We start from the raw sequence: 26,675 nt of genomic DNA on the forward strand, positions 1-26,675 counted from the left end.
TCTACCTCCAAATGTATTACCCATTATCTGTATCTACCTCCAAATGTATTATCCATTATCTGTATCTACCTCCAAATGTATTATCCATTATCTGTATCTACCTCCAAATGTATTATCCATTATCTGTATCTACCTCCAAATGTGTTATCCATTATCTGTATCTACCTCCAAATGTGTTATCCATTATTCGTATCTATTACTATATGTATTATCCATTATTCGTATCTATTACCGAATGTGTTATCCATTATCTGTATCTACCTCCAAATGTATTATCCATGATCTGTATCTACCTCCAAATGTATTATCCATTATCTGTATCTACCTCCAAATGTGTTATCCATTATCTGTATCTACCTCCAAATGTGTTATCCATTATCTGTATCTACCTCCAGATGTGTTATCCATTATCTGTATCTACCTCCAAATGTGTTATCCATTATTCGTATCTATTACTATATGAATTATCCATTATTCGTATCTATTACCGAATGTATTATCCATTACTAAATGCGTTATCCATTATCCTTATCTATTACCAAAAGTATTATCCATTATTCGTATCTATTACCAAAAATATTATCCATTATTCGTATCTATTACCAAAAATATTATCCATTATCTGTATCTATTACTAAATGTATTATCCATTATCTGTATCTATTACTAAATGTATTATCCAAGTTCAATCATCCTCATCCACCAGTAATGTGAATGTCTAATTTACCTCTCAGGAAAATGCTCATCTCCCATGTGTATGCCTCAGAGCCCATGCGTATGCCTCAGAGCCCATGTGTATGCCTCAGAGCCCATGGGTATGCCCCAGAGCCCATGTGTATGCCTCAGAGCCCATGTGTATGCCTCAGAGCCCATGTGTATGCCTCAGAGCCCATGTGTATGCCTCAGAGCCCATGTGTATGTCTCAGAGCCCATGTGTATGCCTCAGAGCCCATGTGTATGCCTCAGAGCCCATGTGTATGCCTCAGAGCCCATGTGTATGCCTCAGAGCCCATGTGTATGCCTCAGAGCCCATGTGTATGCCTCAGAGCCCATGTGTATGCCTCAGAGCCCATGGGTATGCCTCAGAGCCCATGTGTATGCCTCAGAGCCCATGTGTATGCCTCAGAGCCCATGTGTATGCCTCAGAGCCCATGGGTATGCCTCAGAGCCCATGTGTATGCCTCAGAGCCCATGTGTATGCCTCAGAGCCCATGTGTATGCCTCAGAGCCCATGTGTATGCCTCAGAGCCCATGCGTATGCCTCAGAGCCCATGCGTATGCCTCAGAGCCCATGCGTATGCCTCAGAGCCCATGCGTATGCCTCAGAGCCCATGCGTATGCCTCAGAGCCCATGCGTATGCCTCAGAGCCCATGCGTATGCCTCAGAGCCCATGCGTATGCCTCAGAGCCCATGCGTATGCCTCAGAGCCCATGCGTATGCCTCAGAGCCCATGCGTATGCCTCAGAGCCCATGCGTATGCCTCAGAGCCCATGCGTATGCCTCAGAGCCCATGCGTATGCCTCAGAGCCCATGCGTATGCCTCAGAGCCCATGTGTATGCCTCAGAGCCCATGTGTATGCCTCAGAGCCCATGTGTATGCCTCAGAGCCCGCCTCAGAGCCCATGTGTATGCCTCAGAGCCCATGCGTATGCCTCAGAGCCCATGCGTATGCCTCAGAGCCCATGTGTATGCCTCAGAGCCCATGCGTATGCCTCAGAGCCCATGTGTATGCCTCAGAGCCCATGTGTATGCCTCAGAGCCCATGTGTATGCCTCAGAGCCCATGTGTATGCCTCAGAGCCCATGTGTATGCCTCAGAGCCCATGTGTATGCCTCAGAGCCCATGTGTATGCCTCAGAGCCCATGCGTATGCCCCAGAGCCCATGCGTATGCCTCAGAGCCCATGCGTATGCCCCAGAGCCCATGCGTATGCCCCAGAGCCCATGCGTATGCCTCAGAGCCCATGCGTATGCCTCAGAGCCCATGCGTATGCCTCAGAGCCCATGCGTATGCCTCAGAGCCCATGTGTATGCCTCAGAGCCCATGCGTATGCCCCAGAGCCCATGTGTATGCCCCAGAGCCCATGCGTATGCCTCAGAGCCCATGTGTATGCCTCAGAGCCCATGCGTATGCCTCAGAGCCCATGTGCATCCAATCACACCACAACCATAATGAACCACCAGCTCCCCAGTCATATCCGCAGCAGTGTGTGTGAAAGTCCTGTACTGTTTCAATAAACTCTCTTTACCAGAGCCAGCAGCTCCACCTCCTTCCTCCTGCATGGGCAGCCTGTTGTGGCTGGCCCCTGGCCAGTCATTCTATCAGCCAGCCTACCACTGGACTGGATTGACTGGGAATTAGGATGCTGTGGAACTAACTACCAGGGTTGTGTTCACTATGGCACACCGTAGCAAAACGTATCTCAAAGGAATGCTAACAGGAAAGTTAACAGGAAATAGAATGGCTCACATCCTCTAGGGACCGACCGACACACAGACAGACACACAGACAGACAGACAGACAGACAGACACACAGACAGACACACAGACAGACACACAGACAGACACACAGACAGACACACAGACAGACAGACAGACAGACACACAGACAGACAGACACACACACACAGACAGACAGGTTCTCACATATTCTAGGACTTTATCGACGGACAGACAGCCACCTAGCCACCGTGCTTCTACATTGCTTGCTGTTTGGGGTTTTAGGCTGGGTTTCTGTACATCACTTTGTGACATCAGCTGATGTAAGAAGAGCTTTATAAATACATTGATTGACATACTAAGGCCAAGGGCCCATGGGATAGGTAAGGCAATAAATCCACCACACAAGGGCTGCATCTCAAATGGGCCTATAGGGCTCTAGTCTAAAGGTAGTGTGCTATATAGGGATTAGGGTGCCATTTGGGACGCAGACGAGGACTACCCACAGAAATGTACCGACACACACCCTCTAATGTGTCTTTGCTTCAGCTAGTCTAAAAGATCTATGTACATCACACTTCAGCCACCTACCATGGATTTGACTGACATAGATAGCCCATTGAAGTGCATTGTGTGCTGGTAATTGATAGTCTCTATTGGGAATATGGCATCGACCTGTTGCCTCTTTCTATTTTTAATTTAACTAGGCAAGTCAGTTAAGAACAAATTCTTATTTACAATAACGGCCTACCCCGGCCAAACCCTCCCCTAAACAGGACAGCAGTGGGACAAATTGTGCGCTGCCCTATGGGACTTCTGATCACGGACGGTTGTAATACAGCCCGGGTTCAAACCAGGGTCTGTAATGACGCCTCTAGCACAATGCAGTGCCTTAAACCGCTGCGCCATTCGGGAACCCCACTCTTATTTGAATGACAACTTAAGTAGCTGAGACCACTCTGTTTTTAAAGTTACACTAATACATGAAACAGTGACCTCTTGTGTAGCAATGTGGAACATTTATTTTAACCTTTATTTAACTAGGCAAATCAGCTGAGAACAAATTCTTATTTACTATGACGCCCTACCGGGGAACAGTGGGTTAACTGCCTTGTTCAGGGGCAGAACGACAGATCTTTACCTTGTCAGCTCAGGGATTTGATCCAACAACCTTTCGGTTACTAGTCCAACACTAACGACTAGGCTTCCTGCCGCCCCAACATCATTCTTCCAGAGTTATAGAGCAGGGATACTGTGTGGGAAAGAACACTGCACGTATGAGGCGTTTCTTCTAGACAGATTTGTTTTTTCGCCCCCTACTAATGGTTATGGTTAGGAATAGGTTAGTTAAGCTGATCCTAGATCTGTGCTTAAAGGCACCTTTTATCCTGAGCCTACAGTAATGCAGCATCTCAGAGTAGGAGTGCTGATCTCGGATCAGGTCCTCCCTGTCCCAGTAATCTTATTCATTAGGATTGTAAAGGAAAACAATGCACTTCTGACCCCTGAACTTCTCCCCTTAGAGGTACTGACCTGAGCTGGGTTTTGAGTTCTGTGAAGCGGGGTCTCTTGCTGGGGTCGTAGGCCCAGCACTTGGTCATCAGGCTGTACAGGGTGGGGGGGCAGTTGTGAGGCATGGCCAGACGCTCTCCGTTCTCTATCCGCCCGATGACATCGTTGTTCTTCACCCCCTGGAAGGGCTTGATACCATACATGAGGATCTCCCACATGCACACACCTGGAGAGGAGGGGAGGGGAAGGAGAGGAGGGGAGGGAAGGAGAGAGGAGACGAGGGGAGGATAGGAGAGGGAGGAGAGAGGAGGATAGGGGAGACGAGGGGAGGATAGGAGAGGGGAGGAGAAAGGGAAGGAGAGAGGAGGGGAAGAGTGGGGAGGAGAGAGGAGGGGAAGAGTGGGGAGGAGAGGTGAGGAGAGGGAAGGGGGAGAGGGGGAGGAGATGGGAGGGAGGAGAGGAGGATGTAAGAGAGGAGGACAGAAGGGGAGATAGGAGGGCAGGAGGGGAGAGAGGAGAGAGGAAAGGAGTGGGGAGGAGATGAGGGAGGGCAGGAGCGAGGAGAGGAGGAACAGAGAGAGGAGGGAGGAGAGGAGTGGGGAGGAGAGAGGAGAGGGAAGGAGAGAGGAGAGGAGTGGAGGAGAGGAGGAGAAGGATGGGAGGAGAGGAGAGAAGAGGGGAAGAGAGGGAAGGAGAGAGGAGGAGAGAGGGAAGGAGAGAGGAGGGGAAGAGTGGGGAGGAGAGGGAAGGAGACAGGAGGGGAAGAGTGGGGAGGAGAGGGAAGGGGGAGGATATAAGAGAGGAGGGGAAGAGGGGAGAGAGGAGGGCAGGAGGGGAGTGGGGAGGAGAGGAGAGAGGAAAGGAGTGGGGAGGAGAGGAGGGGAGGGCAGGAGAGAGGAGGAGAGAGGAGAGGAGGAACAGAGAGAGGAGAGGAGTGGGGAGGAGAGGGAAGGAGAGAGGAGAGTGGAGGAGAGGGAAGGAGAGGGAATGAGAGAGGAGAGGGGTGGGAAGGGGGAAAGACTAAGGACAGGCTATAGATATGACAGAGACAGACACGAACATACAGGAGTTGATAGCTAGATGTGTGTCATCTGCAGCTGCCAAACTCACCAAACATCCACACATCGCTGGCTGAGGTAAAGCGTCTGAAGTTGATAGATTCTGGAGCCATCCATTTGATTGGAAGTTTCCCCTTGGAAGCTGATAAAAGGTTGGACGTTCAGACAAAACCCATGTGTGCTTCAGCGTGTAGACAATGGCTTTCACAACCAGCAGATGGTGCAAAATCATCAGCCTGGAAGTCAGTGGGTTTGTACCAGAGACCATATTAAACAGGTTTGTCCCAGAGACCTTATAAAACAGGTTTGTCCCAGAGACCTTATAAAACAGGTTTGTACCAGAGACCTTATAAAACAGGTTTGTCCCAGAGACCTTATAAAACAGGTTTGTACCAGAGACCTTATAAAACAGGTTTGTCCCAGAGACTGTATTAAACAGGTTTGTACCAGAGACCTTATAAAACAGGTTTGTACCAGAGACCTTATAAAACAGGTTTGTCCCAGAGACTGTATTAAACAGGTTTGTACCAGAGACCTTATAAAACAGGTTTGTACCAGAGACTGTATTAAACAGGTTTGTACCAGAGACCTTATAAAACAGGTTTGTACCAGAGACTGTATTAAACAGGTTTGTACCAGAGACCTTATAAAACAGGTTTGTACCAGAGACCGTATTAAACAGGTTTGTACCAGAGACTGTATTAAACAGGTTTGTACCAGAGACCTTATAAAACAGGTTTGTACCAGAGACCTTATAAAACAGGTTTGTACCAGAGACCTTATAAAACAGGTTTGTCCCAGAGACCTTATAAAACAGGTTTGTACCAGAGACCTTATAAAACAGGTTTGTACCAGAGACCTTATAAAACAGGTTTGTACCAGAGACTGTATTAAACAGGTCTGTACCTTTGTAGTAGGAGCTGTCCTCCATGTAACGCGAGAGGCCAAAGTCTCCCAACATCACACAGTCTGTGGAAGACACTAGCACGTTCCTGGCAGCAATGTCCCTGGAGATGTACACGCAAAGAGATAATAACTAGCAATTCTGGAAAACCTGGGGATTTTGGAAAGATTCTGGAATTCTGCAGACCGCACATTGAGTACTTAAATATTGACAGCGTGGCACAAATAAATATATTAGAAAATGAAAGCTTAACATAATCTTAAATAGTGTCTACATCAACCTAAATAGCGGGATAACATGGGTGGTGGTCTTACCGATGGACAAAGCGTTTGCTCTCCAGGTAGGTCAAGGCTGTGCTGAGCTGGTGGGAGAACAGGATCAACGCTGACAGGTCCAGGTTGCACTTCCTTACTTGTAAAAAGGACCTCAACTGGAAGATGAAAAACGTCAATGAGATTGATCCTCTTTGTTTTTCCAGAGAGATAGGTGGACGACAGAGGAAACCGTTTCCAAACGTGTTTCTGTCTTCTGGGATCTCTCATCTATTACAAGAATGACAAGAGCTCCAACAACACCTCTGCATACTGTACATAGCCTATCTATTAAAACATACTCTGTGTTTGTATGGTTCACTGTCAACCCAACCCCCAGGACGCCTCACCTCTCCCATCGTGCACAGCTCCATGATGATCCACACTGGGTTCTCTGTGATCACACCGATCAGCTTCACTATGTGGGGGTGGTCGAACTGACGCATGGTCACTGAGGAACACATATCACAAAGAGGTGTGAGGATTTCACCAAACAGTTAAGAACTAGAGTGGAAAGATGTAGACTAACATTTGATTACCCCCACCCCCAAAAACATAAATAAAATAAAAACATTTAATTGAGCATTTTCAAAGGAACAGAGAAAGGCTCCCTGGGAGAGGCCGAACACAGACTCAAATGTCACTGCTCTTAGTTCACAAATATTGTCAATTTGCATCCCAAATGGCACCCTATTCCCTACATAGGGCACCAGGGTGAAATTTAGGACAAAGCCAATGTTTACAGTTACCAGCTTCATTAAATAGAACATATTCCTCCCTCAACTGCCTGGGAACACTGTAAACACAGTGAGCAAAGCAACCTGAGACTACCATCAGGCAGTGTGTGTGTGTGTGTGAGACTGTGGGTGTGTATGTGTGTGTGTGTGTGTGTGTGTGTGTGTGTGTGTGTGTGTGTGTGTGTGTGTGTGTGTGTGTGTGTGTGTGACTGTGTGTGTGTGTCTGTGACTGTGGGTGTGTGTGTGTGTGACTGTGTGTGTGTGTGTGTGTGTGTGAGACTGTGTGTGTGTGTGTGTCTGTGTGTGTGTGTGTGTGTGTATGTGTGTGTGTGTGTGTCTGTGACTGTGGGTGTGTGTGTGTGTGTGACTGTGTGTGTGTATGTGTGTGTGTGTGTGTGTGCGTGTGTATGTGTGTGTGTCTGTGTGTGTGTGTGACTGTGGGTGTGTGACTGTGTGTGTGTGTGACTGTGTGTGTGTGTGTGTGTGCATACATGGCAACCAGCAGCAGCTGCAATCACCATCAGTCCCATTACAGTGACACAGCACTAGCTTACACCTCATTTCAGCACACTCACATGCTTCCTGAAGGAACTTCTCACGCACGCTGTCCGATGTGGAGTTCTTGCATGTTTTAATGGCCACGTTCAGAGTGGGATTCTCCTGGAAGTCAGACACAAGACAAAACATTGGGTCAGTTTATGTACAAGAAAATATTGAAGATATAAATGAGAAGAGAGATGCGTTTAGCTAGATGGTTACAGTCGGGTGAAATTGAGAGGAACACGTGAGGATTGAGGGGGAGAGGAGAGATGCTTCGTCTGCATTTAGCCAGACAGATACAGTATTATTTACTTGTTAGAGTACTATATATTTGTTATGTACTATATACGGTACCAGTCGAACATTTGGACACACCTACTCATTCAAGGGGTTTTATTTATTTATTTTAACACATTTTTGTTGTTGAGAAAATAGTACAAATAAAGGAAACCCCTTGAAGGAGTAGGTGTGTCCACACTTCTGCCTGGTTCTGTACTTATCCAACACTATATACTTGTTACGGTACTATTTACCGGGCTGTTGTAGACTCCCTGGTGGACGTCTCCAAACTGTCCCTCTCCGATGCAGCGTCCCAGCTCTATCCTGTCTCTCTGGATCTCATAGTCCCTGGCTGGGGAGGGAAAGATGACCCCTGTTAGTTGTGTAGTGTGGTATAGTGTGGTGTTGTGTGGTTCGGTTTGGTATGGTATGGGTGTGTGCGTTTGTGTACGTGTGTGAGCAAAGCCACAGATGGATGGTAACCCAAGCCAGGAGGAGCTGATGAGGTCATTTTGGTTGTTAATCATAACAGCAAGAAGCCTTGGCTGTATTTTGACACTAGTACTCTATTAAATACTGTATAAATAAATATATACACTACATGACCAAAAGTATGTGGACACCTGATTGTCGAACATCTCATTCCAATACCATGGGCATTAATATGAAGTTGGTCCCCCCTTTGCTGCTATAACAGCCTCCACTCTACTGGGGAGGCTTTCCACAAGATGTTGAGGTCGGGCACTGATGTTGGGCAATTAGGCCTGGCTCGCTGTAGGCATTCCAATTCATCCCGAAAAGTATGTTTGATTAGGTTGAGGTCAGGGCTCTGTGCAGGCCAGTCAAGTTCTTCCACACTGATCTCAAATAAACCATTTCGGTATGGACTTCACTTTGTGCACGGGGACATTGTCATGCTCCACAAAACTTTACAGTGGGCACTATGCATTGGGGCAGGTAATGTTCTCATGGCTTCTGCCAAACCCAGATTAGTCTGTCAGACTGCCAGATGGTGAAGTGTGATTCATCACTCCAGAGAACGTGTTTCCACCACTCCAGAGTCCTTTGGCGGCGAGCTTTACACCACTCCAGCAAACTCTTGGCATTGCACATGGTGATCTTAGGCTTGTGTGCGGCAGCTCGGCCATGGAAACCCATTTCCTGAAGCTCCCGATGAACAGTTATTGTGCTGACGTTGCTTCCAGAGGCAGGTTGGAACTCGGTAGTGAGGGTTGCAACTGAAGACAGATGATTATTCCATGCTACGTGCTTCAGCACTCAGCGGTCCCGTTCTGTAAGCTTGTGTGACCTACCATTTTGCAGCTGAGACATTTTTGTTCCTATACGTTTCCACTTCACAATAACAGCACTTAAAGTTGAATGGTGGCAACTCTAGCAGGGCAGACATTTTACAAACTGACTTGTTGGAAAGGTGGCATCCTATGATGGTGCCACGTTGAAAGTCACTGAGCTCTTCAGTAAGGCCATTCTACTGCCAATGTTTGTCTATGCAGATTGCATGGCTGTGTCCTCGATTTTATACACATGTCAGCAACAGGGTGGCAGGTAGCCTAGTGGTTAGACCGTTGGGACTAGTAACTGAAAGGTTGCAAGATCGAATCCCCGAGCTGACAAGGTCAAATCTATCATTCTGCCCCTGAACAAGGCAGTTAACCAACTGCTCCTAGGCCGTCATTGAAAATAAGAATTTGTTCTTAATTGACTTGCCTAGTTAAACAAAGGTACAATCAAAAAATGTTAAAAGAAACAGGTGTGGCTCTGAAATAGCCGAATCCACGAATATGAAGGGGTGTCCACATACTTTTATATATGTTGTGTATCTGTATAAAGCCTTTCACACCAACCAACATGCACACTGCAACATAAACCAACCAGGCTGTAGTGATGTCTACCGACATGTATGTAGCACTCAATATATGTTCTCCACGTTGTTTCAAATTACAAGCGGCTTCCACTGGTTTGATGTACCTGTTTCAATAATAAGATCATTTATCCCCAGACAGACAGACAGAGAGACAGACAGACAGAGAGACAGACAGACAGAGAGAGAGACAGACAGACAGAGAGACAGACAGACAGACAGAGAGACAGACAGACATATAATGCACAAAAGGAATTTAACATCAAGCAAATTAAAATCAAATGAAAACAAACGAAGAAACAGATCAAGAATATGAATAATAAATAAGTCAATTGAACACGTTCAACTCTGCTACTGAATGAATTTGTTGCTCCAGTTCACGGCTAGCAAGATAAGACTACATTGGTTCAGCAAACAGTATTTATGCAATCGTTCACTTCAAATTCAACGTTTTTCAGAGGTTTGAATGGAATGCAAAAGATGGATACCATCTAAGCTAATGAAGTTAAACAATTCCTATCTGTCAAATTAATTTTGGGATCCAGCCTTGCAGTGCCTTCGGGAAATATTTCACACCCCTTGACTTTTTCCACATAAGGCTGTAATGTAATAAATGTGGGAAAAGTCAAGGGGTCTGAATACTTTCTGATGGCTGAATCTGCAAAGTCTGTCAAACTTTGATTTTGGAGAGAATATAATTGATTTAAACCTATTTTCCAGTAGCAGAGTTGAATGACACATTCTAGTACAGCTCATAACTACAAGAAAGAAAGACAGACAGACAGACAGACAGACAGACAGACAGACAGACAGACAGACAGACAGACAGGGAGACAGACAGGGAGACAGACAGGGAGACAGACAGGGAGACAGACAGGGAGACAGACAGGGAGACAGACAGGGAGACAGACAGGGAGACAGACAGGGAGACAGACAGGGAGACAGACAGGGAGACAGACAGGGAGACAGACAGGGAGACAGGGAGAGAGAGAGACCGACAGAGAGAGAGAGACAGACAGAGAGACAGACAGTCAGTGTTACCTTCGTCTACTCCATAGCTCACTGCTGGGCGGTTAGGATAAAGAGAGGTGGCTTTTAGAAACCAATCACAACAGACCAGGAGACACACACACAGAGAAGAAAGTAGGACCAAGGGGAATAGAAGTTACGGGGCTTTAAATAGCCACCTTCTGAGCCATTCGGCGCACAGAGCTGGGTGTCAATGAGGGAAAAACAGATTATCCTGAAAACAAGAATATATTACATTAGATGTCTCTTTACACATGATGAAACTTTAGTTTCACAATCCTTGACCCTGTATAAATAGATGTGTTATCTTAGGCTGTGTCTCAGATGGCACCCTATTCTAACTACTATTCCTAGCTCTAAGGGCCCTAGTCAGAAGTAGAGCACTGAACAGGAAGTAGGGTCCTATTAGGGCCTCTGAACTATTCCCACGTGGTACGAAGAAACCTATATATGCTGGATGGATGACTTTTTAGAATGGTGAGAGCTCTGGTCTCCAGTGTAAGCGTGTGTCGGGAGACTCCGTCTTCATACATACGGATCCTTGTTACAGAGGAACTCGTTCTTTCACAGACCAGACAGTTTTATGAGTCAGCTGGCCCAGACCACTCCACAGCCTGATGAATCAGCTACACGTCCCAAATGGCACCCTATTTTGACCAGGGCCCATGGGCTCTGGTCAAAAGAAGTGCACTATGTAGGAAATAGTGTTCCATTTGTGAGGTACACTACAGCACTGCAGGGCCTGTTGTGTTCCGGCCTCATATGATCCCACGAGACTCAGCATCATGGTTACTAAGGACCTGGGTTTACTGGAGACTCAGCATCATGGTCACTAAGGACCTGGGGTTACTGGAGACTCAGCATCATGGTCACTAAGGACCAGGGTTTACTGGAGACTCAGCATCATGGTCACTAAGGACCTGGGGTTACTGGAGACTCAGCATCATGGTCACTAAGGACCTGGGGTTACTGGAGACTCAGCATCATGTTCACTAAGGACCTGGGGTTACTGGAGACTCAGCATCATGGTCACTAAGGCCCTGGGGTTACTGGAGACTCAGCATCATGTTCACTAAGGACCTGGGGTTACTGGAGACTCAGCAGCATGGTCACTAAGGACCTGGGGTTACTGGAGACTCAGCATCATGGTCACTAAGGACCTGGGGTTACTGGAGACTCAGCATCATGGTCACTAAGGACCAGGGTTTACTGGAGACTCAGCATCATGGTCACTAAGGACCTGGGGTTACGGGAGACTCAGCATCATGGTCACTAAGGACCTAGTGTTACTGGCAACTCAGCATCATGGTCACTAAGGACCTGGGGTTGCTGGAGACTCAGCATCATGGTCACTAAGGACCTGGGGTTACTGGAGACTCAGCATCATGGTCACTAAGGACCTGGGGTTACTGGAGACTCAGCATCATGGCCACTAAGGACCTGGGGTTACTGGAGACTCAGCATCATGGCCACTAAGGACCTGGGGTTACTGGAGACTCAGCATCATGGTCACTAAGGACCTGGGGTTACTGGAGACTCAGCATCATGGTCACTAAGGACCTGGGGTTACTGGAGACTCAGCATCATGGCCACTAAGGACCTGGGGTTATGGGAGACTCAGCATCATGGTCACTAAGGACCTGGGGTTACTGGAGACTCAGCATCATGGTCACTAAGGACCTGGGGTTACTGGAGACTCAGCATCATGGTCACTAAGGACCTGGGGTTACTGGAGACTCAGCATCATGGTCACTAAGGACCTGGGGTTACTGGAGACTCAGCATCATGGTCACTAAGGACCTGGGGTTACTGGAGACTCAGCATCATGGTCACTAAGGACCTGGGGTTACTGGAGACTCAACATCATGGTCACTAAGGACCTGGGGTTACGGGAGACTCAGCATCATGGTCACTAAAGACCTGGGGTTATGGGAGACTCAGCATCATGGTCACTAAGGAACCGGGGTTATGGGAGACTCAGCATCATGGTCACTAAGGACCTGGGGTTACTGGAGACTCAGCAGCATGGTCACTAAGGACCTGGGGTTATGGGAGACTCAGCATCATGGTCACTAAGGACCTGGGGTTACTGGAGACTCAGCATCATGGTCACTAAGGACCTGGGGTTATGGGAGACTCAGCATCATGGTCACTAAGGACCTGGGGTTACTGGAGACTCAGCATCATGGTCACTAAGGACCTGGGGTTATGGGAGACTCAGCATCATGGTCACTAAGGACCTGGGGTTACTGGAGACTCAGCATCATGGTCACTAAGGACCTGGGGTTACTGGAGACTCAGCAGCATGGTCACTAAGGACCTGGGGTTACAGGAGACTCAGCATCATGGTCACTAAGGACCTGGGGTTACTGGAGACTCAGCATCATGGTCACTAAGGACCTGGGGTTACGGGAGACTCAGCATCATGGTCACTAAGGACCTGGGGTTACAGGAGACTCAGCATCATGGTCACTAAGGACCTGGGGTTACTGGAGACTCAGCATCATGGTCACTAAGGACCTGGGGTTACTGGAGACTCAGCATCATGGTCACTAAGGACCTGGGGTTACGGGAGACTCAGCATCATGGTCACTAAGGACCTGGGGTTACAGGAGACTCAGCATCATGGTCACTAAGGACCTGGGGTTACTGGAGACTCAGCATCATGGTCACTAAGGACCTGGGGTTATGGGAGACTCAGCATCATGGTCACTAAGGACCTGGGGTTACTGGAGACTCAGCATCATGGTCACTAAGGACCTGGGGTTATGGGAGACTCAGCATCATGGTCACTAAGGACCTGGGGTTACTGGAGACTCAGCATCATGGTCACTAAGGACCTGGGGTTATGGGAGACTCAGCATCATGGTCACTAAGGACCTGGGGTTACTGGAGACTCAGCATCATGGTCACTAAGGACCTGGGGTTACTGGAGACTCAGCATCATGGTCACTAAGGACCTGGGGTTACTGGAGACTCAGCATCATGGTCACTAAGGACCTGGGGTTATGGGAGACTCAGCATCATGGTCACTAAGGACCTGGGGTTACTGGAGACTCAGCATCATGGTCACTAAGGACCTGGGGTTACTGGAGACTCAGCATCATGGTCACTAAGGACCTGGGGTTATGGGAGACTCAGCATCATGGTCACTAAGGACCTGGGGTTACTGGAGACTCAGCATCATGGTCACTAAGGACCTGGGGTTACTGGAGACTCAGCATCATGGTCACTAAGGACCTGGGGTTACTGGAGACTCAGCATCATGGTCACTAAGGACCTGGGGTTACTGGAGACTCAGCATCATGGTCACTAAGGACCTGGGGTTACTGGAGACTCAGCATCATGGTCACTAAGGACCTGGGGTTACTGGAGACTCAACATCATGGTCACTAAGGACCTGGGGTTACTGGAGACTCAGCATCATGGTCACTAAGGACATGGGGTTACTGGAGACATAGAATTTAAATGATAAGAAAAGACATTGCCATGGAAGTCAATGTAAAGTGGTGGGTGGACTGGCGGCTATGGGTGTACCATGGTCTGAGGGGCTTTATCCATTCTAATGATTCTAATTATATGACTAACTCATTCTTTCACTGCAGTACACTTAAAGGGCACCTGTCATATTTAGTCCTGAATGAGGACTACCGAATGAATATTCAAAATAATAACAATCAACATTTGTGACAGATATTAGTTTTTTACCAAGGACGTACTACTCGGCTTTCCCTGGATATTTTCTTAAAGTATCAGTAAATCATAACGGAACAGAATCACTATCTGATTTGGACAGCATAATAACAGCAGTATTGAGTGAGGCAAGGATCATATGCAGACCATCAATATGAATACGTGACTATCCTGTTCGTCACAGACACGTTACAGCATGTGTGGAGTCTTACACTGTCACCATGACAACCAAACATTGGAGTGTACCAGACAATCTGACTGTTAGACTAGTTACGTTTCCTAGACAAGACACACACAGGCAGCGTGTGTCTGGTATTTGGTGGACTCTACAGTCTTCCAGCAGCCGCATCAACACATCCACAGAGCCTTAGGGGGAGAAGATAGTTCGCGAATCAGAACCGGGGCCACGTTCAAGGGAATTTGGATAGAGAGAGAAGGATGAAGAGAGAGAAGGAGAGCGAGACAGAAAGAAGAAGTGAAAGAGGAAAGAAACCAAGAGAAAGAACGAATCAGATTGAGAGCAAGAGAGACCCAAAGAAAGTGTAAGAGAGAGACAGAGACAGAGAAAAAGAATGAGAGAGAGATCATAAAAGAAACAGAGAGAAAGAAAAGAGAGAGACCAAGAGGAAGTGGAAGAGAACTAGAGAAAAAGCATCTGGGCTGGATCCCTGGAGACAGTCTGGACAACAGATTATCAGGGTACACATGACCAGAAACATACTGCACTACAATACCAGGGAGTACGGAGCTGCACTTACTTGAAGGCATGGTGTATGTTTCCTCTTCGTCTATAATCTCAGCATAATCGTCCGTCTCTGCAGAAACACAACAGCCTCGTGGTCAGTTCAGTCACACACACACACACACCACCGTCAGAGACGGATACACACAAATAAAGCTAGATAGACATGTACCCTTCCACACAAGTAACTACAGCCAGCTGAAAATAAATATTTGAGTCACACAGCAAGTGCTCCGCAACAAATTCCCACACTGCCGAATAAAGAGAAAGACACACACGCTTTCTCGTACACGCAGTCGCTCTCGTACAGTAAACACACACACAAACACAAGCTTTTGCACTCGCAACTCTCACAGTTTCAGCCACTCGTGTGTCTGTCTGCTCTGTCTGTCTAGCCAATCAGAACTCAGCAGTACAGCTGGGCTTCTGGGTTAGGGGGGAAGAAGAGGGAGGAGAGGGGATGTGGAGACGGAAAGGAGGGGGGATGGAACCAGTTATTCCCTTTTTCTTCAGGAAAAGAGAAACAGAGAGAAGATCCATCATACTGTCCTCTAGATAAACAGATTTAGGTGTTTACAGTAAGTGAACGGCCTCTGGCTGTCCAATCTTGACTTGATCGAAAATGGTAATTTGCTAGTTGTACCGTCTTGGCTACTGTTCCTCTTAGGGAAGGGAGAACACCAGATTGTGTAGTGTTTAGCCAGCCACCAGCCAAACTCAGCTCTCTTTATGGGGCCGAGCTGGGAGAGGGCTTGGAGCTGGGCCCTTAAAGACGCAGGCAGACAGCAGGGACGGTAGCCAAAAAGCCACTCAGAGTAGGAGTGCTGATCTACGATCATGCCCCCCCCATCTATCTAACTTATTCATTATGATCAAAAAGGCACACCAAATCTGAGACTCTTTTTGCGAATACCGGTTCAGATTTTAGGACAGACAAACTGACCAGACCTGGGTTCAAATAGCCTAGCATTTGTTTTCTTTCAAATACTTTAATCTGTGCTTGATTAGGCTTATCTGGCACCATGGAACCAACGGAATAGTCCCTAAAGTGCAAACCCTGCCAATTTGGCACTCTAGACAGGCTCAAACTTAATCGATTCGAATCACACGGCAGCACGGACAGATTTCAGCACAATTTCTAGAGACGATGTTAACCGCTATATTGTTTCCCTAATTCCAACAACATCTATTGCATGATTAGCGCATTACCAATGACAAACCCCTAGAAGCAGATGGATAAAAACAGATGTATTTAATTTGATTGATATGATTCATGAGTCATCATAAGGCACACACAGTAGAGTCATACACACACGAACCACAACCCCCAGAATCATTCCTCATGGCCCCAGTGAGTTAGTAGCAGGTGACAGGAAGGAATGAAGGGAAATATTAAAAGAAGCTAAACTTTACCATCCCCACTACAATCCTCTGCAAGTCCAAGGAGAGCATGCAAAACAGAGAGAATGAGGGGGGGAGAGAGAAAGAGAGAGAAGGAGAGGTTACACACTTTTCACAAATATATGAAAAGTATAAAAGACAGTATAATTAATTCAAAATGGGCTTAATAATTGTTGCTGTAACACACTCCTTCAAGACAAGCAGTGACTGGGCATTTCAACAGTGTATCCAATCTATGCTTTAATTTAGTATCAGTGGGAAAGTTTCTGCTTTAAATGGAGTTAGTCTGTAGTTGGAATGTGTGGAACCTGATTGAGTTTGGTTGAAGGGACGGCCAGCATTGTTCTGAACGGGGTCAGTGGAGTTCATTGGCTATCACCTGGCTATTATTAGCATTGGAGGAGGCGAGATCAGGTGGGACCGCTGAGAGGGCAGACACACAACTCTGGTATAAAGTCATTTTTTCCCAAAAGTTGCCGAAATGCCAGGTGCGTCCACTTATATCAGCGCATTCGTAAACCTAACCATCACAAAACTTATATTTCATCAAATAAGCCTCACATAGCGAATTAGCAATTACATTTTTTGTAGAACAAATTCTAAACTCTCTCATTGACCTCCATACAAGAATTCCTCACTTCGTAGTATTATTTTTGTGGACAGATTTTGAGCGGAGTAAACCCTCTTGCTTCACATCTTCCTCTCTGGTGTTGGTTAACTTTGTTAGTTAGATTACTTTTGTTTTTACACATCCTTGAGGGCTAAAACTCAGGTTAGCGAAATCCATTTGAATTTATAGCGATATAGACGGTACCAGTCAAAAGCGTACATTCTTTAGAATGTAGAATAATAGTGATGACATCAAAACTATGAAAAAACACATATGGAATCATGTAGAACCAAAAAACACATATTATTCAAAGTAGCCACTTGATGACACTCTTGGCATTCCCTCAACCAACTTCACCTGGAATGCTTTTCCAACTGTCTTGAAGGAGTTCCCACATATGCTGAGCACTTGTTAGCTGCTTTTCCTTCACTCTACAGTCTAACTCATCCCAAACCATCTCAATTGGGTTGAGGGCGGGTGATTGTGGAGACCAAGTCATCTGATGCAGCACTCCATCTTTTTCCTCATTGGTCAAATAGCCCTTACACATCCTGGAGGTGTGTTGGGTCATTGTCCTGTTGAAAAACAAATTATAGTCCCAACTAAGCGCAAACCAGATGGGATGGCGTATCGCTGCAGAATGCTGTGGAATGCAGAATGCCAATATATGTGGATTTGTTTGTTTTTTATAACATTTTACAAATGTATAAAACTTAAATATTACATTTTACATAAGTATTCAGACCCTTTACTCTGTTGTAGCAACTTTGGCAGCGATTACAGCCTCGAGTCTTCTTGGGTATGACGCTACAAGCTTGGCACACCTGGATTTGGGGAGTTTAAACGATTTTTCTCTGCAGATCCTCTCAAACTCTGTCAGGTTGGATGGGGAGCGTCGCTTTCTTGTCTCTCCAGAGATGGTCGATGGGTTCAAGTCCGGGCTCTAGCTGGGACACTCAAGGACATTCAGAGACTTGTCCCGAAGCCACTCCTGTGTTGTCTTGGCTGTGTGCTTCGGGTCAATGTCCTGTTGGAACGTGAACCTTCGCCCCAGTCTGAGGTCCTGAGAACTCTGGAGCAGGTTTTCATCAAGGGTCTCTCTGTACTTTGCTCCGTGTGGACCCAAAAACATCCCCACAGCATGATGCTGCCACCACCATGCTTCACTGTAGGGGTGGTGCCAGGTTTCCTCCAGACATGAGGCTTGGCATTAAGGCCAAAGAGTTCAAAACTTGATTTCATCAGACCAGAGAATCTTGTTTCTCATGGTCTGAGTCCTTTAGGTGCCTTTTTGCAAACTCCAAGTGTGTTGTCATGTGCCTTTTACTGAAGAGTGGCTTCCATCTGGCCAATCTATAATAAAGGCCTTTGGTGGAGTACTGCTGAGATGATTGTCCTTATGGAAGGTTCTCCCATCTCCACAGAGGAACTCTGGAGCTCTATCAGAGTGACCATCGGGTTCTCGGTCACCTCCCTGACCAAGGCCCTTCTCCCCCGATTGCTCAGTTTGGCCGGGCGGCCAGCTCTAGTGGTTCCAAACATCTTCCATTTAAGAATGATGGAGGCCACTGTGTTCTTGGGCATCTTCAATGCTGCAGACATTTTTTGGTACCCTTCCCCAGATCTGTGCCTCGACACAATCCTGTCTCGGAGCTCTACAGACAATTCCTTCGACCTCACGGCTTGGTTTTTGCTCTGATATGCACCGACAACTGTGGGACCTTATACAGACAGGAGTGTGCCTTTTCAAATCATGTCCAATCAATTGAATTTACCACAGATGGATTCCCATCAAGTTGTAGAAACATCATGGATGATCAATGGGAACAGGATGCACCGGAGCTCAATTTCGAGTCTCGTAGCAAAGGGTCTGAATACTTATGTAAATTAGGTTATTTCTGTTTTTTATACATTTGCAAAAAGTTTTAAAAAATCTTGTTTTTGCTTTGTCATTATGGGGTATTGTGTGTAGATTGATGAGGAAAAACATTTATTTAATCCATTTTAGAATAAGACCGTAACATAACAAAATGTGGAAAAGGGGAAGGGGTCTGAATACTTTCCGAATGCCCTGCAGATAGGGAATAGGGTCCCGTTTGGGACTCTGCCTCTACTGATTTGCGGGCCATGGCTTGACTACAAGTAGCAGGCGACACACTTCCCGGAAACCAAAATGTGTAATCAATTTAATCTTGCCGTCTTCAAAAGCTGAATCGGTTAAAAGGTGTTTTACTCTAAGACATGACAGGGGTAGGGCATGAGCAATGAGATGTCTTCCCGGCAGGCTAGTTCTGATCGGCCATTGTAGGTGTTGCTTTGTCAGGCATTTAAGGGTTTAGTGCACTTCACACTTTCTATCAACATCACCCCACTTCCCCTCAACCCCCTACACACTTACGTGGCCCTGTGTGTTTGTTTGTGTGTTGTGGATTTAGGCACTCAGTGTGGCAAACAGGGTTAGTCAGAGAAAAACAAGAAGCAGGGTCAGTTTAGTCAGCCAATCAGAGCAGCTGTACCCTTTGACGGAGAGTCATGTGCTCAGAAGACAAAAGGAAGGAAAAAGCGCCTGGCTTTAGCAGGTTTAGGAGGCGTCGGGGTCACAGTTTACAGTCTTCAGCCAATCAGAGATAGGGATGAGAGAGCGGGAGAGATGGTGAGAAGAAGAGAGGAATAGTGCTTCTGAAAAAAACTTGGTTATTTCTCCCTGGTTCAGATCTAGGATCAGCTTCCCCTCTGTCATTCCTAACCTTAACAATTAGTGGGGAAAATGCCAAACTGACGCCATATCAGTGTCTAGGGGCACCTTCACCCTACACCACAGAAAACACATTAGCAGACAGCACTTGTGAAGGAGTGATGAATGATGGTGTGACGACGTCCAAAACTCCCCACATTAAAGAAATCATTATCACTCTGGCATGCCTGTCATGAAACTACATGAAATATGTCAATAATAACAACAGGTATCAATCTCTTCTCCCTTATACCAACCAACAGGGAAGTCAAAGATGACACAGCAGTGCTAGCATCACTTTAAATACGTAATTTCTGCATTTCAAATCAACAGCACAGTAATAAGTCCTTCACTATTCTATACCGGGGCTAAGGAATTGATTTCCACTTCTTCAAAAGGTCTTGGATATGACCGTACACTGACACAATATGGAATGAATTCAGTTAAATATATTGGATTTATGCAGGCAGCTGCTGCAGCAGGGGGGCTTTTAATAAGGTTTTTCTCTGAGCCATTTCTGAGTAACGGCATTGATGGATGGTATTAAGGAGAACTGGTGTAAACATGGAACTCAGACCGCCTCTGAACACACTCCAGTAACACTGTTTAACCTCCGTGGACGTTTCGCCACATATCAAAAACACCATCAAATGAAAAGCTGTCGTGTTAAGTCTTCTGGGCATAAATCACATATACAACCCCCCCCCCCCCCCCCAGTGCACCTTTCCCACTGTTTCTCCCACTTCCCTGTATCTCCCTATGATCTTCCTCACTGTCACTGAATAACTTGTCAAAACTCCTAAAAAATATATATTTTTTAAAAAACACACTCAAATAGCATCCAGTCTGACAGTGAAACTGAAACAACCAGTATGACAATGTAATTACTGATATTGGTAGAGAGCAGACTGATCCCCTAGTTTATTTTTATTTTTTAAACAGCATTTAAATAAGTGTGTAATTTCAATATGCAGACTGTAGGCATATGGTAAAAAAAAATCACCAAATCATCTTGTCTGAAACAAATCAGTAAACTCAACCATCTATCTGGAATATACTATCTGTGAGTACTATACTCCTCAACCATATCACTGTGTAGCTACAAGAGAGCTGACACCCCCTAAGATACCCTCTGATCTTCCCAACCTCAGAGACCAGCTCTCAGCCCCATAGAACACAAGCATCTCTTTGATACCATACTGTCTGACTGTCTACCTCCCTAACCTCCGACCCCTGGTCAGTTAAATAGGGCCTGTCCAACCCCTTCAATCAGGCCTTTATCTGTAACTGGAGCTCCCAGGATATTAACATTCATCAGCCACATCACAGGCCTCTGACATTTAGAAGATGAAGAGAAACAGACTTGGGAAGAGAGAGGGAGGCAAAAGGATGGAGGGAAGAAGGGAGAGAGAGAGAGATGGGAGAGAGGGGAGAAAGGGAGAGGGATGAGGAAGAGGGGAAAGAGGATAGGGAAGAGGGAGAGAGAGGAGAGAAGAGGGAGTAGGGAGAGACGGAGAGAAGGGAGTTTGAAAGACGGAGAGAGATGGAGAGAGAGAGGACAGAGACAGTGAGAGGGGAGAGAGACAGTGAGATGGAGAGGGGAGAGAGAGACAGTGAGAGGGGAGAAAGACAATGAGATGGAGAGGGGAGAGAGAGAGACAGTGAGGGGGGAGAGAGACAGTGAGATGGAGAGGGGAGAGAGAGAGAGAGAGAGAGAGACAGTGAGAGGGGAGAGAGAGAGACAGTGAGAGAGAGAGAGACAGTGAGAGAGAGAGAGACAGTGAGAGAGAGAGACAGCGAGAGGGGAGAGAGACAGTGAGAGAGAGAAATTCTAAATTCTATAACCACCTAAAAGGAAGCGATTCCCAAACCTTCCACAACAAAGCCATCACCTACAGAGAGATGAACCTGGAAAAGAGTCCCCTAAGCAAGCTGGTCCTGGGGCTCTGTTCACAAACACACCCTACAGAGCCCCATGACAGCAGCACAATTAGACCCAACCAAATCATGAGAAAACAAAAAGATAATTACTTGACACATTGGAAAGAATTAACAAAAAAACAGAGCAAACTAGAATGCTATTTGGCCCTAAACAGAGAGTACACAGCGGCAGAATACCTGACCACTGTGACTGACCCAAAATTAAGGAAAGCTTTGACTATGTACAGACTCAGCGAGCATAGCCTTGCTATTGAGAAAGGCCGCCGTAGGCAGACATGGCTCTCAAGAGAAGACAGGCTATGTGCTCACTGCCCACAAAATGAGGTGGAAACTGAGCTGCACTTCCTAACCTCCTGCCCAATGTATGACCATATTAGAGAGACATATTTCCCTCAGATTACACAGATCCACAAAGAATTCAAAAACAAATCCAATTTTGAAAAACTCCCATATCTACTGGGTGAAATTCCACAGTGTGCCATCAGAGCAGCAAGATTTGTGACCTGTTGCCACGAGAAAAGGGCAACCAGTGAAGAACACGCACCATTGTAAATACAACCCATATCTATGCTTATTTATTTTATCTTGTGTCCTTTACCATTTGTACATTGTAAAAACACTGTATATATATATATATATATATATATATATATATATATACACAATATGACATTTGTAATGTCTTTATTGTTTTGAAACTTCTGTATGTGTGATGTCTACTGTTAATTTTTAATGTTTATTTCACTTTATATATTATCTACCTTACTTGCTTTGGCAATGTTAACACATGCTACCCATGCCAATAAAGCCCCTTGAATTGAATTGAATTGAATTGAGAGAGAGACAGTGAGATGGAGAGGGGAGAGAGAGAGAGAGACAGTGAGAGAGAGAGAGACAGTGAGAGGGGAGAGAGACAGTGAGAGGGGAGAGAGACAGTGAGATAGAGAGAGACAGTGAGAGAGAGAGAGACAGTGAGATGGAGAGAGACAGTGAGATGGAGAGAGACAGTGAGAGAGAGAGACAGTGAGAGAGAGAGAGAGAGAGAGAGACAGTGAGAGGGGAGAGAGGGGTAAAGATAGACATTCTCCTTGTCTGATGGTAATGATACGTAAGTGAAGCTAAAGCGTGGACCAACTGGTCCCGAGTCTAAAGGCGTCAACATGCTTTGGTTCAGCTGGCACCTATGTGAACTGAACAAGTGTGCTCGCATACTCCCTTAAAGTGGTAATAGTACTGCTGGTCCATCTTGAGACGCCTTAGCCAGTATACCCTTCCCCAAAACAGTCTAAATTAATGTAAGGTGTAAAAAATTATGACAGATTTCTTGACTTATGTTTTTTCCGAGGAGATCTTAGTCGCGCAATTTTACAGCTAACTAAAGATGTTTGGTGCAGTATTTCTCAAGTGAAAAAATGTGCATGAAAACATGTCTTCTATTGTTGAGAGACAACAAACACTTAATTGAAGAAACCTTACTGTTGACCAATGACCGACGAAGGGGCGTAAACTTCGGCTCCGAACTTCAGCTTGCCTTGAGACCCTAATCACACTACTACCAAACCCCTAAATGTAGTTCACACCTAGGGGACATGGCTCCGCTCAGACCCTACATGGATGGTTGATGCTGTTGACAGTGCTGGGTGGTTGGAGAGAGGTTCAGACATCCTTCTGGGCCCATGTGTTTGCATGGGTCTCTCCAGCTGCACGCCTTGGCACCCCTCACACCACCAATCCCCTCCCGTCCTCCCCGTCTCCTTAGCAGTGACTCATCCACTTGCTAATCCACAAGCTAAGACTGCAGTGTTCAGTTACAGTGTGATAGATGTGCCTCATGCAATTCAAGGTGTACTGCTGCTGCTAAATCACTGCCTCAACTGAAAAAAAAACAAGATGAACTTTTAAGATCTGAATGACATGTGAGAAACCTCCAAGGTAACTATCTAGCGAACTTGTAATCCTGGAAGTGTAGCCAACCATATGAATAGATGAATAGAAGTACGCCCCAGGAAGAACCAAACACCCACAAACATCCAAGTAAGGACTTTCAAGCTGGGATCAGCTCGAGTGTCATTATCTGATTAAAGCATGGTCATCTTCGCTCCAGCAACCGTCCATATATCGCCTTCCATCAATAGCCCAGCTATATACAGTACAGTAAGATAGTCAGAGATGATTGATGAGGCACTGATCTCTTACCTGAGACAGAGATGGCACGCACCCCAGCGCTCCGGACCACCCCCTCTACCACCTTCTTCTCATTGTTAGGTACCCTGCAGGGTAAAGAGAAGAGGCCGAGTGGATCAACAGGAGAAATTCCCAAACCTAAAACCAGTTAGTAAATCAACAGCAACTCCAGGAGGTTCAAGTGCATTCCTGAAAAGAGTAAACAGTCTTGGGAGGATGTAGAGCTGAGGTGCAGGACCAATAAGGGGACTATGGAGGAGGAGTTATCAGAAAATACTACTCTTTATCTGGATTCTTCCCCAGAACTGTTTAAATAGGTTTTTAGAAGAGCTTGTTATCTGAGCTACAGAGAGAGAAAGAGAGAGTGAGAAAGATGTAGACAGAGAGCGAAAGATGTAGAGAGAGCAAAAAATGCAGAGAGAGAGAGAAAGATGTAGAGAGAGAGGACAAAAAATGCAGAGAGAGAGTGAAAGATGTAGAAGAGAGACTTTACAAGCGTTTGAAAACACTAAGTGGAAAATATTTGGCTCCGTAACGGTTATCCTTATTTAGAGAGAGAGAGAGAGAGAGAGAGAGAGAGAGAGAGAGAGAGAGAGAGAGAAATAGAGAGGGAGAAAAATAGAGGGAGAGAGAGAGAGAAAAATAGAGAGGCAGAAAAATAGAGGGAGAGAGAGAGAAAATGTGTAATTTTGGAAAAACCCTCTCTAGCTCTAGATGTAGTAGGGCTGGATAAGGGCTAGATAAGGGCTGGATAAGGGCTAGATAAGGGCATTCGCTAAATTACTAAAATATACATGTAAAATGTGCTTTAGGGCTGACCGATGGTCGACTGGTCGATTGTTTGGTTGACAGGCTGTTGGTCGAGCGAGATTTTTTCATCGAGCAGTGGCAAATACATAAAAATAATTGATGTCACACGAGACACCTGTCTGAATAATGCCTGTCTGAGTGGACTAATCCATTGCAGAGTCTGGGGGGGGATGACACACCAGTATCACCCAGTAGTATATTTACTGTTAATTACCATAATTTAGAAACTACAATGGTAATGGTAATTGCTGTTAATACACTCAATATATCATCATTACAGTCTTACCGTCGTCATTGTAGTGGTGTACAGCATAACGTAGGCTACACTTGTGAGGAAAAGGTTTCGGTTTATTTAATTCCATTTACGAGTTGTTAATTTATTCATTGTCAATCTTGAGTAAAAGGACGCGCACCTGATTACCCATAGATGTAGTTCTAGGCTAGCAGGCCCGCGCGCAAATGTAGGCTTATAAATGTGACCATTTGGGGATCTGATACTATTTATGATTGTCTTAACTCACCATCACTGTGGAGCTTCTCAAAGTCATTTTTTCTTCACCTCAAACAGAAAGTAAACTAAGTCTGTTTTTACATCCGTTGAGAATGACAAGAGATCCTCAACGTAGCCTATTTCAAAAATCTTTCCAGCTCTCTTTCGATATCCACTCAGCATAAAATGGGGAACAAATGACATGCTCTGATCTAGTGGAAACATCATAGAATAGGCCTACATGATTACTTCTAATCCCTTGCTAAATAGCCTACAGCTGTGTCTGTCTGTCTGTCCAGAGCTCACTGGCACAGGAAACTCTGAGGGCCCAGAATATTTGATACAACGTTGCAAGTTTAATAGCACAAGCTATGGGCTGAAGGAGTTAATAGTTGATACAATGTTTCAAGTTCCTTGCAGACAGGCCATGTGTAGCCAATGTGATTTATAGGATATTTCCTGCAATGTTTTTATTCGTTGGCTTTATATAGGCTATTTTTACATATTGGCAATAGAAGTGTCTTTTAGATTCCTATCATTGAGATGTCATGTTGATTAATAACCACATGACATTAGTTTTGAGATATGAAGACTGAGAAATGAAATGAAACTTGTTCCACTGAAAATGTGCAAATGAAAATCCTAACTGGCACGCAGATCACTATAAATGGTATGATAACTTGGCACGCAGATCACTATAAATGGTATGATAACTTGGCACGCAGATCACTATAAATGGTACGATAACTTGGCACGCAGATCTCTATAAATGGTACGATAACTTGGCACGCAGATCCCTATAAATGGTATGATAACTGGCACGCAGATCCCTATAAATGGTACAATAACTGGCACGCAGATCCCTATAAATGGTACGATAACTTGGTACGCAGATCCCTATAAATGGTACGATAACTTGGCACGCAGATCCCTATAAATGGTATGATAACTGGCACGCAGATCCCTATAAATGGTATGATAACTTGGCACGCAGATCCCTATAAATGGTATGATAACTTGGCACGCAGATCCCTATAAAATGGTATGATAACTTGGCACGCAGATCCCTATAAATGGTACGATAACTTGGTACGCAGATCCCTATAAATGGTACGATAACTTGGTACGCAGATCCCTATAAATGGTACGATAACTTGGCACGCAGATCACCTATGGGTCCTGTGTGGCTCAGTCGGTAGAGCATGGCGCTTGCAAAGCCAAGCATCGTGGGTTCGATTCCCACTGGGGCCACCCATATGTAAAAGTAGAGGCCCCAGCCGACTTGTAAGTCGCTTTGGACAAAAGCGTCTGCTAAATGGGATATATTATATTTATTATATACTATAAATGGTACGATAACTTGGCACGCAGATCACTAT

General features: G+C 45.7%; 1 protein-coding gene across 10 annotated transcripts in view; it reads right to left on the bottom strand.

Annotated features, from left to right (window-relative positions):
• Positions 1 to 26,675, bottom strand: part of LOC135551751 (focal adhesion kinase 1-like) — a 242,328-nt gene that overhangs the window by 35,331 nt on the left and 180,322 nt on the right. For 5 of the 10 annotated variants that reach the window (XM_064982961.1, XM_064982959.1, XM_064982954.1 and 2 more), the window contains 11 exons: positions 24,009 to 24,082; positions 16,540 to 16,557; positions 15,143 to 15,199; positions 10,704 to 10,727; positions 8,035 to 8,132; positions 7,537 to 7,621; positions 6,575 to 6,675; positions 6,228 to 6,343; positions 5,916 to 6,016; positions 5,062 to 5,151; positions 3,973 to 4,177 (listed from right to left, as the gene is read on the bottom strand). In XM_064982961.1, the coding sequence (XP_064839033.1) occupies positions 3,973 to 4,177; positions 5,062 to 5,151; positions 5,916 to 6,016; positions 6,228 to 6,343; positions 6,575 to 6,675; positions 7,537 to 7,621; positions 8,035 to 8,132; positions 10,704 to 10,727; positions 15,143 to 15,199; positions 16,540 to 16,557; positions 24,009 to 24,082 (969 nt within the window). The remainder of the gene's footprint in view (positions 1 to 3,972; positions 4,178 to 5,061; positions 5,152 to 5,915; positions 6,017 to 6,227; positions 6,344 to 6,574; positions 6,676 to 7,536; positions 7,622 to 8,034; positions 8,133 to 10,703; positions 10,728 to 15,142; positions 15,200 to 16,539; positions 16,558 to 24,008; positions 24,083 to 26,675) is intronic. The other 5 variants (XM_064982955.1, XM_064982957.1, XM_064982956.1 and 2 more) reach the window with 5 other exon arrangements.

Source organism: Oncorhynchus masou, chromosome 13, assembly GCF_036934945.1.
Source record: "Oncorhynchus masou masou isolate Uvic2021 chromosome 13, UVic_Omas_1.1, whole genome shotgun sequence".
Lineage (NCBI taxonomy): Eukaryota > Metazoa > Chordata > Actinopteri > Salmoniformes > Salmonidae > Oncorhynchus > Oncorhynchus masou.